Raw genomic sequence first — 18,673 nt, forward strand, 5'->3', positions numbered from 1 at the left:
TGCCTCAGATGGTGCTGAGCTCACATATGCACATTAACAGCTGCAGTTCAAGATGGTGGAGTTGAATCCCTTGGGACAATTGAGATTTTATGTAGTTACAATATTTATTTTGGGGTTTCTTTTATTATAAAAAAAAAAAATAGCAAGTGTATGCATGTATGTATGCACACACTTGTACAATCACCCTCTGTCCAAAGTCATTTCTGTGGGCAGCACTCACCTCTCTCCAGCTACCACCTACATTTCCTCCAGAAGAACACTAAGGTGTTTCTCAAGCCAGCTGTGAAACTCTTCAGCAAAGATGCATCCAAAAGGGATCCTAGTTAAATGCTCAAACCACCTCATTTGGCTCCATTTAATGTAATGCAGCATGTATTCGGATCCTAAGGATCAGACTACATGAACCCCTGACACTGTGAGCTTATTTGTTCCACCCAAAGTTGTGGCCATACTGTAGGTAAGGGAAGGAATGTGTATGGGCCAGCTATGCCTTAATGATTACCTCTTTACCACAGTATAGCAGTATAGTGTCTGCATCGCTGGACTTACTATAGTCTTGTCAACACATGTTTAGTAACCAAATCACAAAAATCTGTCTGAAAGAAAAGTATCTGCTTTTTGACTTTTTGGGAGGAAATGTTTTCCCAGCCTTGACTTATTTTTGCAAAATTAAGGATGCAGATTGAATTAAAGGATTTTTGGCAGTTATGGCTCAAGAGATAGAGCTTGTTTTCTTCTAATTGGAAGGTCAGAGAGAGAGTTGACTCCTGGCTCATCCATCCTGCATGCATACTATCCTCAGTCAAAACACTGCACCCCAAATTGCACTGATGCATACAAGGGTGTGTTAATTGGTGAATATAGCTTGAAGGGTAAAGTGCTTTGATTGTTATATGTTACTAGAAAAGGTCTATATAACTGTCAGTTCCTATAAAACCAGTTGTAACCTATGGAAAGAAATATTAAACTCAGTTGCGCATGCTTTCTCTCAGAAGGAAAGTATGTGAAAAGCAAAGAAATTATATTTTGTCTTTTACTAAATGAGCTTTCAGCTGAATTGTTTCGCAATGTTACAAAAGATGTTGTACACCGGATTATTTTTCCCCCACTTCATCAGCCTCCCACAATAAGTTACCCAAATTGAAAATAGAACCTCCTGCAAATATTCGAAGTGAAATATTTTCTGCATTTTTTTCCTGACCCTCCTACACACATTTGACCATGAAGTGAGTGACATGTATGAGTAAACATTTGAAATGCTTTCTGTCCATTTAACAAAAGAGCTTTATATAACAGAGTCATTGTGAAAATAATTTCAAGTGCTTTGAGAGTACACTGAGTATACTGAGAGTTTGAAAGCATTTTGGCCAATCATAATTATCTAGTATCATCTGCACCATTAAGTAATTCCAAAAGGTCAAAGAGTTGATCCTGGCAGTCGGTTTTCCCGTCAAAGTGTTCATAAATAGCTCGAGTCTGCTCGCTCATTGTACGATAAGTGACTCGGCTAAAACATAAAAGATGCTTCAGCAGCTGTTTCAAACAAAACAAAGTTGGATGCGCTTGACAATAACAGATGAAAGGTATGTTTTGGCATCAACTGCTTTTGTCCCATTTGAAAGGTTTTTAGCAGTTAAAATTGGTTCCTAGTGTTCAAGCTGCCAAAAAACAAATGGATGTTTTCAAATCTGCTGTCACAGTATGTATGTATATATAACAATGTATACATTTTTTTTTTTTTTGCTTTGTGACCTTAGAGACGTTCAACTGTCTCCCACACAAACATCCAGCAGGGTGCCATTTCATAATCTTCTCGACTTTTCTCTCCCTCGGTGTGTTTCAGGTGTTCTCCCAGTCCTTGTGAACACGGCGGTCCCTGCAGTCAGTCCTGGACTGTCTTTCACTGCAACTGCTCTGACAGTGGCTACAGTGGAGCGACCTGCCACAGCTGTGAGTCACCTTTCAAGCAGATTTAAGTCATAACAGCCACAAATAGAATTTGTAAAATTTAAAAGAATAGCTGTATAAATCTTTATTTTACAGCATTCATTTTTGATTCAAAACTGTATCTCGGGTAAATCTATGTATGAGACAAAGGTCTCACTTATAGCTTGTCCTGAAAACCATACTCCAGTATGCCATCCATGTATAGATGGATAGGGAAAACCTATCCAGGATCCTGTCCCAGCAACAGGCTGCTAGTCTGTTGCATGAATAAAATACATAAAAATGCATACATTCATGCCTGCAGTCAACTTAGAATCACCAGTTAACCTAATGAGCATGTTTTGTATGCTGTGGAAGGAATACAATCAGAGAACTCACAGGCACAAGGAGAACATGGACACACAAGAAAAAGGACACGTGGGACCTTTGGCAATAGTAACCACTCTACCCGGTGCCATCCAGTACTCCCCTGCTGAGGAATTTAACTAGCTTCCCTGCTTTCTTTGTGTTTAATTCACCTCAACAGATAATAACCATAAGAAACCAATAAACCTATTAAAAGTAAACATGGCTTCAGGATTTAGTCATCATATTTATGCTTCGCTACTGTACATATCCTTTTAGTTTTTAATCGCACTGTGAACTTCTGACTTGATGCGTAGTTTTCACCTTCTAAAATGAGTCTTTTGCTTTTCTAAATAAAGTTATTCAAAAATACATGTTACTCATCAGAAGACGTGAGTGTGTGCATCCTTGAGACTGAACAAATGTGATTAATGCTTTTATCCATCATAACCACTTTTTTTTTTTACCTGTTCCTAATCCGACACTGTTTTAGTTTCCTTTCATCTTGTTGCATTACCTATACCTTATCATGTAATACAATTTGTGGGAGTCTTGGCCAAAGGTGAAAAACAAGGTCCAAACTTTCAGTCTGAGACGTGAAGCACATCCTTTTAGGCTAGTGTTAAACTAGTTATTAAGCAAAATGTCCTAATGTTTTGGACTCTTTGATTGTGTAAAATATGGAAGGTGATTTATTATTATATATTTACATGTTTGAAATAAAACAAAAAAACAACAAACAGAAGACAAAGTAAAAAAAATCAAGTTGTCACAAATCACAAATGTGACAACCCCGTTAACGCCGCCTTGACGTGGCATAATTAAACTCCCATTTCGTCAAAACCAAAAGCATTTTTCATATTAATGAAAAGACAGTGCGATAGTTTTGACAGATGAAACTTTGCTTTAATTAAATTAAGCTGGAAGAAAAATTGTAAGAGAAAAAGAACTTTAATTCCGATAATTAATTACCTTGTACATAATGTAACGGGATGACTTACAGTATAATAACTGAAAACTTGCAGGCAGTTCATTTTTCTTCCCTTTTTATTGTTTTATGACAGTATTATTTATTGAAAGACAGATCACCCTTAATAGTGTGTTGTGCTGCTTTCATCTACATAATAGTCTCATCTTGCTCCCCATCGTTCACGTGAGGGGTTTTAAAGCAGCATCGAATGACCTGTCGAGCTGGTAGCTCCAGCTCCAGTGTTTACAAAACTCGTGATTCTGAGGGTGCTACAATTACAGTGACATGGATTTTTCCCTTTGTTGGTGGTGGTGATGCAAATTGGTACTTGTGACAGAACAAAGAGTTTTTCTTTGGACAAATAAGCGGCGTTTTAGGTTTAAGAGCTTCCTGGGATGCCTGTCCAGGAAACTTCTCACTTTTTGATGGTGCATGATTAAAAGGAAAGAGGGCGATGATGCTACACTGCCAAATACTGAATCAATACATACATTTATGTACATAAGGTGGTCCCTGCTTCTAGTTCTGTGTCAGTTATCTCAAGTTAGAGCCTCAAGACTTGTAAAGAGATTTTTGTGAAAGCCTTTTTTAATCCTGATAAATAAAAGTATTTTCTTTGAGTTGAGGAAAAGAGATAAACAGGTGAAGTGTTTAGATATGGGTGTTGCTTTATGGGCTCAAGCATAAAAAGAAGGAGACGGAGCAGAAGTTTATTTATTCACTGTGTATTCCCACTAGTCATTACCATCGTCTCCGGCTGGATATAACTTTAGTTCATGAGAACCTCTGATTATTTTCTTCACTCTGATCATATGACATTGATTCAGTGGCAATACGTACGTATGAAGCAGAACCCCAGAACAAATCCTCCATAGTTTTGATCTCCATCCCCTGGCAGCTCCCATGGGCCAGCATGTTGACGTTGTTGATCTCATTATTTTCCTTCCAGCTGTGTATGAACAGTCCTGTGAGGCATACAAACACAATGGCAACACATCGGGACATTTTTATATCGACGTGGACGGCAGCGGACCAATCAAACCGCAGCTGGTCTACTGCAACATGACAGGTGACACAACCACACTTACTACCATCATCAGTCAACATTTGCTTGTATTAACATTTACATAATTGCACATAAATAATGACACTCAACTGTTTTTAATGCACCTTATGCACCCCCTTGCCTTTTTTCTGATGTTTGTATTATTTCTGTTATGATACTACAGAACTTTTTCTTGTTCATTATTATATAGATATTCCAGTCAGTCTCTATCAGCACTTTTTCTGTCTAGACTCCTAGACTCTTCTCTATCCATCTATTGATATGGTTTAAATAACTTTAATTTAATTCCATGCTTTTTATTTTACAGAAAAACTTATTTAGTGATTTTTAGTGTAGAAGAAGGTGGAAACTGAACATTACAAACATATACGGCAAACAGCCAAGCTAGAATAGATGTTCACATTCATCTATATTAGCATTTGAGAAGTCAGACTCAAGTGCCGTGAGTGGGGTTTTGGCTTTCAGTGGGGCTGGGATTCCTCGTAACAGACACTGACTGCAGTTCCTAGTGTGAGATATATACAGGGAGTGCAGAATTATTAGGCAAGTTGTATTTTTGAGGAATAATTTTATTATTGAACAACAACCATGTTCTCAATGAACCCAAAAAACGCATTAATATCAAAGCTGAATGTGTTTGGAAGTAGTTTTTAGTTTGTTTTTAGTTTCAGCTATTTTAGGGGGATATCTGTGTGTGCAGGTGACTATTACTGTGCATAATTATTAGGCAACTTAACAAAAAACAAATATATACCCATTTCAATTATTTATTTTTACCAGTGAAACCAATATAACATCTCCACATTCACAAATATACATTTCTGACATTCAAAAACAAAACAAAAACAAATCAGCGACCAATATAGCCACCTTTCTTTGCAAGGACACTCAAAAGCCTGCCATCCATGGATTCTGTCAGTGTTTTGATCTGTTCACCATCAACATTGCGTGCAGCAGCAACCACAGCCTCCCAGACACTGTTCAGAGAGGTGTACTGTTTTCCCTCCTTGTAAATCTCACATTTGATGATGGACCACAGGTTCTCAGTGGGGTTCAGATCAGGTGAACAAGGTGGCCATGTCATTAGTTTTTCTTCTTTTATACCCTTTCCTGCCAGCCACGCTGTGGACGCGTGTGATGGAGCATTGTCCTGCATGAAAATCATGTTTTTCTTGAAGGATGCAGACTTCTTCCTGTACCACTGCTTGAAGAAGGTGTCTTCCAGAAACTGGCAGTAGGACTGGGAGTTGAGCTTGACTCCATCCTCAACCCGAAAAGGCCCCACAAGCTCATCTTTGATGATACCAGCCCAAACCAGTACTCCACCTCCACCTTGCTGGCGTCTGAGTTGGACTGGAGCTCTCTGCCCTTTACCAATCCAGCCACGGGCCCATCCATCTGGCCCATCAAGACTCCCTCTCATTTCATCAGTCCATAAAACCTTAGAAAAATCAGTCTTGAGATATTTCTTGGCCCAGTCTTGACGTTTCAGCTTGTGTGTCTTGTTCAGTGGTGGTCGTCTTTCAGCCTTTCTTACCTTGGCCATGTCTCTGAGTATTGCACACCTTGTGCTTTTGGGCACTCCAGTGATGTTGCAGCTCTGAAATATGGCCAAACTGGTGGCAAGTGGCATCTTGGCAGCTGCACGCTTGACTTTTCTCAGTTCATGGGCAGTTATTTTGCGCCTTGGTTTTTCCACACGCTTCTTGCGACCCTGTTGACTATTTTGAATGAAACACTTGATTGTTCGATGATCACGCTTCAGAAGCTTTGCAATTTTGAGACTGCTGCATCCCTCTGCAAGATATCTCACTATTTTTGACTTTTCTGAGCCTGTCAAGTCCTTCTTTTGACCCATTTTGCCAAAGGAAAGGACGTTGCCTAATAATTATGCACACCTGATATAGGGTGTTGATGTCATTAGACCACAGCCCTTCTCATTACAGAGATGCACATCACCTAATATGCTTAATTGGTAGTAAGCTTTCGAGCCTATACAGCTTGGAGTAAGACAACATGCATGAAGAGGATGATGTGGACAAAATACTCATTTGCCTAATAATTCTGCACTCCCTGTAGATATATGGTGAAGAGGGAGCTGAGTGTAAAAGCAAAGCTCTTAATTTACCGGTCGATCTACGTCCCTACCCTCACCTATGGCCACGAGCTGTGGGTAGTGACTGAAAGAGCGAGATTGCGGATACAAGCGGCGGAAATGAGCTTCCTCCGAAGGGTGACTGGCCTCTCCCTTAGAGATAGGGTGAGAAGTTTAGCCATCCGGGAGGGGCTCAGAGTAGAGCCGCTGCTCCTCCACATCAGAAGGAGCCAGCTGAGGTGGTTCGGGCATCTGACAAGGATGCCTCCTGGGCACCTATTGGGTGAGGTGTTCCGGGCATGTCCCACTGGGAGGAGGCCCCGGGGCAGACCCAGGACACGCTGGAGAGATTATATCTCTCGGCTGGCCTGGGAACGCCTTGGTGTTCCCCCGGATAAGCTGGAGGAGGTGGCTGGGGAGAGGGAGGTCTGGGCTTCTCTGCTTAGGCTGCTGCCCCCGCGACCCGGCCCCGGATAAAGCGGATGAAGGATGGTTTTGGTTTTTGTACTGTTTCTAGACTTTTGTTACTTTCTTTGTGAGAAAGTTTATTTGTGCTTTAGTCTAGTGCCTTTTTTCATCTCGTCTCTGTGATTCTCCATTTAGTTACTTCCTTATTTTTTCTTATTTGTTATCAACTTAATTATTTTAAGCTACGCCTTGTTAACCTGGTGTTTCTACTGTGCCCGACCTCAGCTTGTTCTTTTTTGATTCATACTGTGTCCCTGTTGTTTATGTCTTTTGGATTACCTTGGTTAAATAAAGCTTGTTTTAAAAAAGCCACTCTTTGAACCTAAAAGAGGAGAAGAAATGGAGGAAAAAGTTTCCTTTATTTTAATTCTCTTTCACCTTGTGGTGTAATTGGCATCAATCATGCCTGCATATCTCTGTCTGCAGAGGAGAACACATGGATGGTGATCCAGCACAACAACACAGAACTGACCAGACTCCGACCATTTACAGGCGTAAACCAGTATTCAATCCACTTTGACTACTCGTCTGAGGAAGAGCAGCTGTTGGCCGTTATTAAGCAGTCGGAGCACTGTGAACAGGAACTGTCTTATCACTGCAAAATGTCCCGTCTCCTCAACACCCCAGGTGAGACCCCTGTTTAAAAGAAAACAAACCCAAAAGCAATGCAACTGCTCAGCTGATGAAACGAGAAGAAGTACAAAAATGTGAACGTGTGCTGACTTTGCCTTTTTAGATTTGTTTACCACCAAGAGCAAAAAATGATTTACTCACAGAAAATGACAGCAAAGCAAATAATCATCTTTAGGATAGTAAAATATTCAAGCAGTGACTCACTGAATCAATTTTTTTAAGTTATAAGAGGCATATATCATTTTGTACAAAAACAAAGCTCTCAAGAAAGCAATCAAACACCCAGCGGCTCCACACGTCTTCCCCGCTCCACTAGAGAAAACAAAATGATTGCTATGCTCATTGCTGCAAACTTAATCAGCATCAGGATTTTCTTCCTGTTTACCAGTGAGTCAGACTAATGGATTGTGTTTACATGTCTCCTTCTTTTAGATTCGAGAATTAAGCCCAATTATTTTGTCTGCGTTTTTCTTTTCGATGTTTTTTCACGGTCCTGCAACTCTTTAATTGACCCAAACACAGCCATTTAGACTGAGCTAAACTACAAAGAACACCCTTTATATCTAACTGGAAACCATTCATGTTTGTCAGCCAACATTTATCTTTAATCCTTTTGGTAACCAAGCAGCATACAGAGAAAAAGTGCAGTGGAGCACTGCGTGCTTAGTATTAGCTCCTTTGGTACTCATTATGCATTTATAATCCTCTGTCCATCGCCTGTCTGGGGGCAGGGAAGACATCTAGCTAGAAAACACTGTTCAGGGAAAACGGGGCATGAAATGAGGAAAGAGAACTGCAAGAATTAAGTGAGTGGTGGTGTTGTGTTATGTCCCTCTGGCATTTAGTTAAAAGTTTTGTTGTAAGTGACTTACAATAAAAAGGTCACTCTCTACATCAGCATCGCAAGATAAGAGCAGTACGTGATGTGAGAGCGACAGTGAGCAAGCTTATCTAGGTAGTATTTATGTACATGGTATAGTGGAGAGAAGTCTTAATAAGATGTATTTTTTTAAAAAGAAATGAATACAGTTTTTTTGTATTACACGCATATTAGACAAGTTTAATGACCTCAAGCACACAGAAAACACACAATTTAGATTAGGTGATTTCACTTTTGCTGTATTTTTTTCCTCATTTTAGACTTTACTTGGCAGGTTTCTACTACTAATGTATAGGTTACTGCATGTCTGACTGTAATTTAGGTTGCACACATTTAGGAAATTTAAATATTTGCAGCTTCAGCTTTTCATAGCACAATATCCCCTCAAGATAAAACTCGGATTTATGAAGATGACTTATCAGAAGTTGTTCACGTTGGTTTTGGTGTACATTTGTGTTTCAGAGGGCTCTCCACTCAGCTGGTGGTTCGGTGGACCGGGTGCAGGTCGAGTTCAGACTTATTGGGGTGGAGCTCAACCGGGCAGCCAGCAGTGTGCCTGCGGTCTGCAGGGCGACTGTGTCGATCTACAACACTACTGCAACTGTGATGCTGACCGCATGGAGTGGTACTGACCTTAATGAATACACACATTTTTCTCTACATATGCATCTACTATGAGCCGTCATTTTTAGCTAATGTGAAGTGAATATCATCAAAAAAAAAAAAAAAAAAAAAAGAAGTGAATATCAGTGATGCCAGGCCTTATTCCACGGTCCAGTAAGCACTGTGTAATAATTACACAGGAAAAATGAAAAACACAAATAAATCCAAGAGAATAACAAAAGACCATGATACTGTATATGCATTTGTTTACAAAAAATACAGAGGCCACCCTCTTCTCTTAGAGTGCCCTTCTACGTCAGACAATAGCTCATATCAGTCTACTTCCTTTTTAATGGGCAAAGCAGTTGAGTGTGCTTAGATCTGTCAAATGCAACAAAAATTGTTCATTTATTTTAAATGACAGTAAAAATTTTACAGAAATTATTTTATTAGAAAATAGAAAACTGATTTAAAAAAGTAACAACTCTTTATTCGCCAAAAAGAAACATCTGTTTCTGCTCCTGGTGAATATATGTGGTTAAAAATTAGTGGAGGAAAAAAAGGTCCATTGACAACTGAAAAGCAGCCATAAAGCATTCTGTCTGCAACAAGATGAGTGGTGAAAATGAAAAAAGTCAAAGACAGCTTGGCTGAAGTAAGTAATTACAGGAAATACACACAGTGCATGTCTCCAACTTTAACCTCTTATTCAGGATATGAAACATGATTGACTTGCCCCGCCTGACTTGTAACTTTGGTGGTTTAGCAAACACTAAATCAGCTGGGATAAATGGAGCAGAGGAAGAAACAAAAACGGCTCTAACCTTTCCTCCTGTTGTAACCAATCCTGCCATGCTTCACTTCCTTCCATCATTTCCCAGTCCAAGCTGTGCAAATCTAACTCTATTTTTACCGACCGGAGCTGTTACTTCTGCCCCTCAATATTTCATCAGATTCCCAAAGTGCTGTCTTTGCTTTTCCACTCTGAGTCCCAGATGTATTTCTTTACTCAAATTTCTAGAGGAAGCAGGATAACCAGCAGATTATCCAAAGTGCAGGAAGCAAAATGTGAGCATAAATGGACAGGGGATTTCTTCATTTGGGGCTAGCTGTTAGGATAACTGCCAAGGATAAAGTTTTGACTGGCAGGAGGGCTATAAATTGGTTTTGAAATAAATAGGTCCCCAAGAGATTGCACCTACACTCTGCAATGTTTGCGTCAGACCGTCACATCATGTAATCTTATTGCAAGAGAGATGTAACATTAAAACACACAAACCAATAAATCTATAAATAAATACTAAGTGAATGTAGATTACGGTTTGTCATCCTGTATTTGTTTATTGTCTTCACACCTTTTCTATTACATTAATCCTGATTTTTCTACTTTGCCCCTCATGTTTTGTTCATATGCATTTTTTTTCTCCAGGACTGAAGACTCAGGCCTGCTCACCCATAAGGAGAGCCTACCTGTCAGGTCTCTGGTGTTGGGTGACATACAGAGGCCAGGATCAGAGGCTGTGTACAGGGTGGGACCACTGCAGTGTCACGGCGATCGTAAGACCCCCTATGGGTTTTGGTTACCCATTTACCTACATTTAATTTATGAAAACTCATATTACTTTGTCTTTATTCTCTCATTTTATCATCAATCATTTCGATTGAAGAGATTGTTTAATTTAGGGCAGCTGTGCCATAAACCTTATCAGGTGATCTGATAAATTTGTTAAGCACCGCTTACTTGGCGGATACTAAAATTAAACATGGCCAACATTTCAAAAGATAAGGTCTTTTTATGAGGGTCAGCCAGTCTGAAGAAAGATGGCTTAAAGGTAGGGAGCTAATCAGGTTGTTTCGGGTAAATAAGGAGGATGTACTGAGGGGCTGCATTCTACAGAGCTTATTTTTAATCATGGATCATGCAAAGCTAGTCTAGATGGGAGATACTGTCCATGGTTTAGGATTAAGCTGGAGCATGTTACAGAAAAGCTTAGTGATAACTGTGTTAACTCACATTCTTTTACCTTTATATGATGTCAAACTCAGTTTAAGTATTGTTTCAATAACAGTGCAGTGAAATTGAACATCATTCTCTCTTTGCACTATTAAAATGTTCTCTGGTGTTCTTAAATTACATGTTCCAGTTCAAATGTGAGATTTACAATTAGCTTAAGATAGTTTAACAGGTTGGTTTGTTTCTTTTGATGTGACTTCTGAATGCTGAAGGTGACTTTTGTTTATTTATATATTGTTTTAGGGAATTTTTGGAATGCTGCGTTTTTCGACAAGGAGACATCGTACCTCCACTTTCCTACTTTCCACGGAGAGCTGAGCGCAGATATCTCCTTCCTGTTTAAAACCATGGCCTCCTCCGGTGTATTTCTGGAAAACCTGGGCATCAAAGACTTCATCCGGATTGAACTGAGCTGTGAGTAAGAGCTGGAGGCTAAACACAGAGTCCAAATCAAACACAGATAAAAGGAGTGGAGTTTTCTTTTTTTTTTACAGTATGAAAGCACAAGTTTTTATTTTTATGTATCAAAATATTTGCGTGCCATAGTTCTAAATCTTTTATTTCTATTTGTGGATCTTACCAAATGCTCGTGTCCTCGTTATTTTTCTGTGTTAGGAGCAAAGTGTTTGAAATAGTCTGTGGGTCCTACAGAAGAGGGTGACAACATTGAACTCTTCATTCTCGTTTCGTTTTTTCATCAAAAGACTGATTTCTTTAGCATTTTCTTTCGGTGCTGCTTTTGTGTTTCCAGTATTTTATTATGCTTTAAGCTGCATTATTTGTTATTTTATGATCAAATTTTCTTCCCCCACAGGCCGCAGTTGAATGCATTTCACAGTCGTACACCTACACCGATGATAAATGCCAACCCACGGCACTGCATTCACCACACAACATAAATGTGAATAAGACTAAACCCGTAAAAGGGAACTCATAATTACCCCTGCAATTCTTTTTTGTTTTTTTTGTGCACCATTGCTTTTAATTTTACAGTTGTTTTATGAACTCTCGGGGGCATTTTCACCCTCACCCTCCATTAATTCTTGTCTCTTATGCAATGCACACATTTATGGTCACCACTGTTGGCCATTTATATTATGACAGTAATAACCAGCACAGTATGATTTAGTTTATGGGTGCCATGGAATTGTTCCTTAGTGTTGGATGTATGCTTACCGCCTACCACAGATTGTGCAGTTTAGAATAGCTGTATTACTCAACAAGGTCTCCTTTTCTTTATACGATTATGGCTTTCAATGCGTGTGTCATTTGGACAGGCTTGAATCAGCTGTTAGACTAATCTGTAGGTACTTTTGGGGTTTCTTTAACCTCACGTGTAGAGCTTGTTGCCGACCTCATGTTGTGTATGCATTTTAAAGGAAGTTGTATAAGAAATGGGATTTAAGAGACACACGTAGAAATCTAATACGGGGTAGCTAACCAACAGCATCTCTCCTCGGGGAAATCATAGTCAGCATGGTTGTTCCAGCTCTGAATACTGCTGCTCTGTTTCCAGCTGCCTCAGATCGCCTGGTTACACTGTAGCTGGAGATAGAGAACAATTTCTAAATGAGGTTACTGCAGGATGCTGGGACACTGCTTCATCTTGCTCTTGTGCTCCCATAGTGATACATCCTCACCTTCCACCAGTAAAACATGAAGAATGGTAGCTTGCTTCATCTGTGGTCTCCTAAATCATTACCCTTTGTTAGAGAGGACAAAAAGAACAGAGCAGAGTATCTGCAGAATTGTATTCAGCCAGTTGAGCACAGAGTCGCTGTCTGTGGTGCTGAAGAAGGGCTGCACCTCATGGTGCTGGTGCTGGTGCTGGCTCTGGTCCTGAGTCATGACTCCGGATCTCTGAGGAAAACTCAGATCCTCCTTAAAAGCAGCAGTATCACAAAAAACACCTGCAAAATGCTACAACGTTTGCACTTGAAGGTTTCATTTTTCTACATTTAATTCTGGTATAAAATGAACAATATCTCTCTGCATGCTGTAAGTGCTGTGTTATGTTTGGGATTTTGTAATTCACAGTAGAATGCAATGAATCTGATTTACTGATTTACTGGACTTATTTTATAGAAGGATTTTTTTTTTTTTTACTTTGGTAATTTGCAATAATCACGGAGGTCTTAACACCTTAAACGGCTTCATTCATTATTCATGGCAGCTCCTAAATCCCAAAGTGAATATTGTTGTTGTCTTGCTATACAGCTCAAGTTTCTTGCAGCATGCCTCAGGTTTCTGCCCCCCAAAATGTCCTTTGCTTCAGTGCTTTTGCCGTAACAAGCACTCCAGAGTGTGCTGCAGCAAGACACCCACCTCTGGTCAGTCCTAAAACAAAACAAAAAAAAGCAGTAACACATAATGAGGAGCCTGATGTGGAAAATACAGCAGGACTATAAATCGTAATACATAAAAGACGTTTTAAAGCTTACTTGCATAATCAGCCACAAACCATTGACAGGTGAAGTGAATTACTTCTGATCAGCGTGATTAATACGACATCCTGCTGGGACACCATGTCCTGGTATTTGACACCTGTTCAGATCATTATTTAAAAGTATCACTGGCTGAACTTAAGTCTAAGAAGCACAGCAGGAAATCTGAAAGAGCTTGACTTGCCCTAACAATCCTGTTGTTTAACTCTGTTTGTTTCTTTTCATGGTGCTCTCAACAATCAGATGGTGGTCTATTTCTTCCAGGTATTCAGTACACAACCTGAATTAGCTTTCTCTTGTTTGTTATCCTGTGAGAACTGTTCCCAGTTTGCTTCTTTAGGAGCTTTGTTGGCTTTGGTGTTTGTTGTTTTTGTTGTGGGGGAGTAATTAAACTTCATTCCGTAGAGCTCTGCTTCCCTGATGTCTTCTTGTTTTGTCTTCAGACACTCAAGTCAAACCTGCTTGTTAAAACTCCCATCTCTATTCCCACTCTTGCCATTGGCAGGTTTTAGACTGACTGTTGGAGCTCTGTGGAAACATGCAGCTACGTGTAAGGATTGATTATAGCTGCACTTGGCAAGGGAACACCTGTGTTGTCAAAATAAATAGAGGTTTCAACAGAGATGTAGAATTCCCATTAATTGAGTCGCAGTGAATGTTCATTGTTTGCATAAATTAAATGCTGATGTTGGGTCTGCCACGTCGTGTCTTTACAAGAAGCGATGACTGAAATCTTCAGTCTTTTCTCGACAGCAGCAACAGCAGTGAAGAGACATTGCCTGAAACAAAAGTTGAACTCATTATTTTCAGACTTTTTTTTTTTTTTTTAAGATTATAAACTAGAAATGGGTTATTTTAAGCATAAGAAATTGCTTCACTGCTACAGCTAAGAAACTGCATGATCTTAATGATTACTTTGGTCATGATTATTATCAATTTATTGACAGTGCTTAGCCAGAGAGCAGAATAACTTAATATGTTGTCTAATTAAACCATTTCCTATGAAACAATATAAATTTTTATACTACCCCTTTGCCTCACATGCTATCCATTCTCCTTTGTCAAGCCTCCACTCAGGTGGTTTTCTCCTTTGATGTTGGTAACGGCCCGTTGGAGGTTCGTGTCGAGTCGAGCTTCCCACTGAATGACAACCGGTGGCATCGAGTCCGAGCCGAGCGGAACGTCAAGGAAGCGTCGCTTCGACTGGATGAACTTCCTGTCGCCACACAGGAGGCGCCAGCTGACGGACACTTCCACCTGCAGCTCAACAGCCAGCTGTTCATAGGTGAGTAGCGATCCAATATTCAGATCCTCAAGAAGTAAGAATATTTCATGTAACTTGTAGATTTATGTCTGAAGTATAAACATGACTCTTTCTTTGTGTAAATTTTCACCTCATTAGTCTTAGTTCTGGATGATTCAAGGCCATTTCTTCCAGGATCTCAGTGTTCTCTGTAACTGTCAGCTTTATAATTATAGAAATTTTAGTCAAATAAGTCTTTTTTGTGCCTTTCAGGGGTTAAAGAAAAAGGTTCCCATTAGACAGGATTCTATGAAACATTGACAAGTTCAGTGCTTGTTTATTGAGGCTTTTGGAACTGAACAGTTAATAAATTCAGGAGCCATCTGGATTCAGTCATTTGGGAGTAGACTGCTATCAGATGTCTCAGGTCATGTTTATTTACCACGTATCACAGATGAGTCAAAGAAAAGAAAAAGAAAATTAATTAAAGAGCACCCTAATTAAAAGGTGAAAACTGCTACGTTTGCAGTGATTTCTCACTCAAATGCACAGAAAACCCTGAATATGTTGAATGAAATTACAAAAAGTGTTACATTTTTGTGAAAACTTGAAGTCAACATTGTTTCCTTGCAGTTTTATACTTCACTGCCATAGCACATCACTGCAAAAGTCTTTATTAAAGACGCATAATGCTTGGGCTGGATCCATCCTTAAAAAAAAGCTTCATATTGCTAGTGATCAGAAACTGGGAGAAGGGTAAACAAAAAAAAAAGGGAGCAGAGCAACCAATATTAAACAAAATCAATATGCCGGACAGTATGCTTTAAATATTATTTGTCTAGAAACCCATAAATGTGGGAAGGAAGTTGTTCAGCAACACCAACAAAAATCTGACTATGAAAGAGAAGTCATGTGTCTTAACAGAAGTCGGGAAACATGAGTAGTGTTAGATTTGACACTGATAATCTTGCTGGAAAGATTGGAGTCATACTGCTGTATCGTCTCAGAATAAAAAATAAACAAAACAATATTTTCTCAGCAATCAATCCAGGTGCTTATTTTCAGCATCTGCAGACACAATGCATGAGTCTGATTTGTGTATAGATGTTATAGATGGTATAAAGCAGTTTTCTTAAATTGGTTTTATGTAGGATGTCAAACATTGTGCAGCAGTAACTTAATCTGCTGCTGTTGCTGCTGAACCCTGTGTTTGTTCAGCTGTATTGGATATAAAAGGTGCAGCATCTGCACATTTATTCTTTGGGTCTTCTACTACATCGTCACTCACAGTGCTACAGCATAAACTAGTGACATCTAAAAGACAATACAATTAGGAGGTCCTGTCTCCTGAAACGTGCTGGAAAAGGAAGAGAAATATTCTATAGCTATGTAAGTGCTAAACTGTTATTGACTAAATGCCAGCTCTATCGAGTATCAGTCTGCTGAGGCGATGGTTTTGACCACTGAATATGCATTCATCAGGGAGCAGTGGCATAATAAAGAGTGTGGTGCACAAATTCTTAATAAACAAATGAATCTGAAGTTATTTGTGAGAAGTTTGTGCAAATCAACAACCAGCTCACTAAAATTCTTTAACTTCAAACTTTATCAATACTTCAGCCCTCGTTATCTCAACTTCATCGCTTCATTCCGTTGAAATTATTTGTTTGACCTCAGAGTCTGTTTGTAGCTCTGCAGGGACAAAAAATCCAACAAAAAACTGAAAATCCATTGTGTATTATCGGGTTTTATCATTGTGTAAATATTATGCATGTCACTTCATATCAGTAAACGCGCACTGGAAGGAAAACAAACTACCAAACACTGATGAGATTGGATGAAGGCAGCAGCTGCAGCAGCAGGGAGATTGAGGTGAATATTGATTTGCTCAGTGTGCTTAGCCGATAATCCACTCTGAATAGCCAGCGGGTCGCCACCGGCAGCCTAAAGCCGTGTATGTTTACCTCCAAATTATCAGGAAAGTACACTGCACTAAGTATGAAGGAGTGTTTGAATGAAAACGTGTTGGTGTCATTTCACAAGGTGATTTTATTTATTTATTTTTTATATTTGATGAACAGGCATGAAGAATTTCCACCCATATTCTTCAAAATCTGTAAACGACTGTATAATAACTATTCGTATCAGCTCAGAAATTGTGTAAGCATTAGCCACAACGATGCTGTACTCACTCCTGTGTACAGCTTTTTAATAAATCATAATCCTGCCAGGTCCCTATAGTTTGGATTTATAATGCTTTTGTGCCTTTTGAATAAATCAAGTCTCATCAGGTGCACCGCACAGATGTATTAGCCCATCTACTTAGCTATGATTTAATAAGACACAGAGTTGTCTTCTTTAAATTCATACCCATAATTCCATGAACAGTGTATTTATGAGCCTTAATTATTCCTTGCACTGCTTTATAAGGCAGCAAATTACATTGTTTCGATTAATAGCCCATGTTATTGCCTCCTGTCAGCCATAGGATTGCTTTTCCATTTTTCTTTATTGCCGTTTGTTGGTGTAAAATAGTTGCGCACAGCAGTTTCAAGTGAAAGATTTTTCCATTCATTCCAAGGAACATTTCACATCACTTGTTGTATTGCCTTGCTTTGAATAGATAAGCTATAGTTTATTGGTGCGCTGTGTCCGTAAATTTGTGTTTTGCTTGCTGCGAGTGGTGCCGTGACCAGGATCTGTATATCTGTTTTGCTTAATAGAAAATTTAGTGTATCTCAGTTTGATTTGCTGAAATATTACCCCACAATTAAATCGTCTTTATATTTGTTAACCTGACAGTATGAATTTGGGACCTTCCTGCCCTTAAACACAAATTTGTGCAGAAGCAAAAACAGTGGAAAAGCAACACGTGTATACAAGTTGAAGCAGCTTCAATAAGATGCTTCATACAGTATGAGATTTGCCAGTACAATATGAAGGATCGTATCAGCTGATATGGGTTGGAATAAAGATCCAGTTATTACATTAATCAAAAAAAGTCATGCATTCTATATGGATCCAGTTGATATGATGCAGAAATGAAAGCTTTGTTAAGGGTTTGAACTGCGTAGAAGACTGACATTCATTTAGCATCACTGCTAATGTGATATGAAGCCAAAGTCCAATGATTAAGTAAAAAAAAAAATGCACTGTAATAAATATTTAGAGCCTTGCAAATGTATGGCGTGTCTCTGGCCTTGTCTGTATTGCATCAGTGTATTTATTTTATAAGCCTGACATCATTCACATAAAGCTTACTGTGCTACAGCGTTTGAATTCATCCTCACTACATTTCCTGAGCCAGCAGCTTGAGGGATCTTTGTAGTTTGAGCCACCTACACAACCTTTGATGATTGCTTTGATCCCACTAATTCTTTCCCACTTACTCCCCAGTGGTCACATACTGTTTGCTTCAGCTGCAGCATGTACTCGCCACTATGATCTTGTGAAAAGAGCACAATCGTTATTTTATATTCTTACTGATGATGCTTGCGTTTATCTCCATCTGTCTTTTTTAGCTCCACAAGTCATTCACTAATCATTCATTGAGGAATGATCTCACCAAGCATCGCCTTCAGTTTCTGTTAGGGTCCAAATTCTGATGGTTTTGCTTTTCAGACACGTGTTTTCATTATCATGTGTAGTTTCTTGTTACCTTTGAATTACCCAAAACATGCTTGAAACAACATTCATAATTTTAATTACATGCTCTTACATTTCTCATTAAAAAAATATGTTTCTCGTTCTGTAAAATTTTCTCTCCAAATCATTGCTTTATCTCTGATGTTCGCCAGGAAATATATTCAGCCCTTTATACTAGTATCAGTATAATGTATCACTGTCAACACAGAGATTAAGTATTTTAGTAAATCATTTAGAGTAACTGTCATTTTGAAAAGCTTTCAGGGAATATTTACCTCTGCACTCGTGTTGCTTTGGCTAAACTGCCTGTTTCAACCATA

At 39.1% G+C, this 18,673-nt stretch overlaps 1 protein-coding gene across 2 annotated transcripts in view; it reads left to right on the forward strand.

The window, feature by feature from the left end:
* Positions 1 to 18,673, forward strand: part of LOC101472388 (contactin-associated protein-like 4) — a 125,636-nt gene that overhangs the window by 83,161 nt on the left and 23,802 nt on the right. For both annotated transcript variants that reach the window (XM_076876757.1, XM_014410202.3), the window contains exons 11-17: positions 1,844 to 1,950; positions 4,212 to 4,331; positions 7,318 to 7,518; positions 8,867 to 9,029; positions 10,437 to 10,564; positions 11,265 to 11,435; positions 14,532 to 14,750. In XM_076876757.1, coding sequence (XP_076732872.1) covers positions 1,844 to 1,950; positions 4,212 to 4,331; positions 7,318 to 7,518; positions 8,867 to 9,029; positions 10,437 to 10,564; positions 11,265 to 11,435; positions 14,532 to 14,750 — 1,109 coding nt within the window. The remainder of the gene's footprint in view (positions 1 to 1,843; positions 1,951 to 4,211; positions 4,332 to 7,317; positions 7,519 to 8,866; positions 9,030 to 10,436; positions 10,565 to 11,264; positions 11,436 to 14,531; positions 14,751 to 18,673) is intronic.

Source organism: Maylandia zebra, linkage group LG18, assembly GCF_041146795.1.
Source record: "Maylandia zebra isolate NMK-2024a linkage group LG18, Mzebra_GT3a, whole genome shotgun sequence".
Lineage (NCBI taxonomy): Eukaryota > Metazoa > Chordata > Actinopteri > Cichliformes > Cichlidae > Maylandia > Maylandia zebra.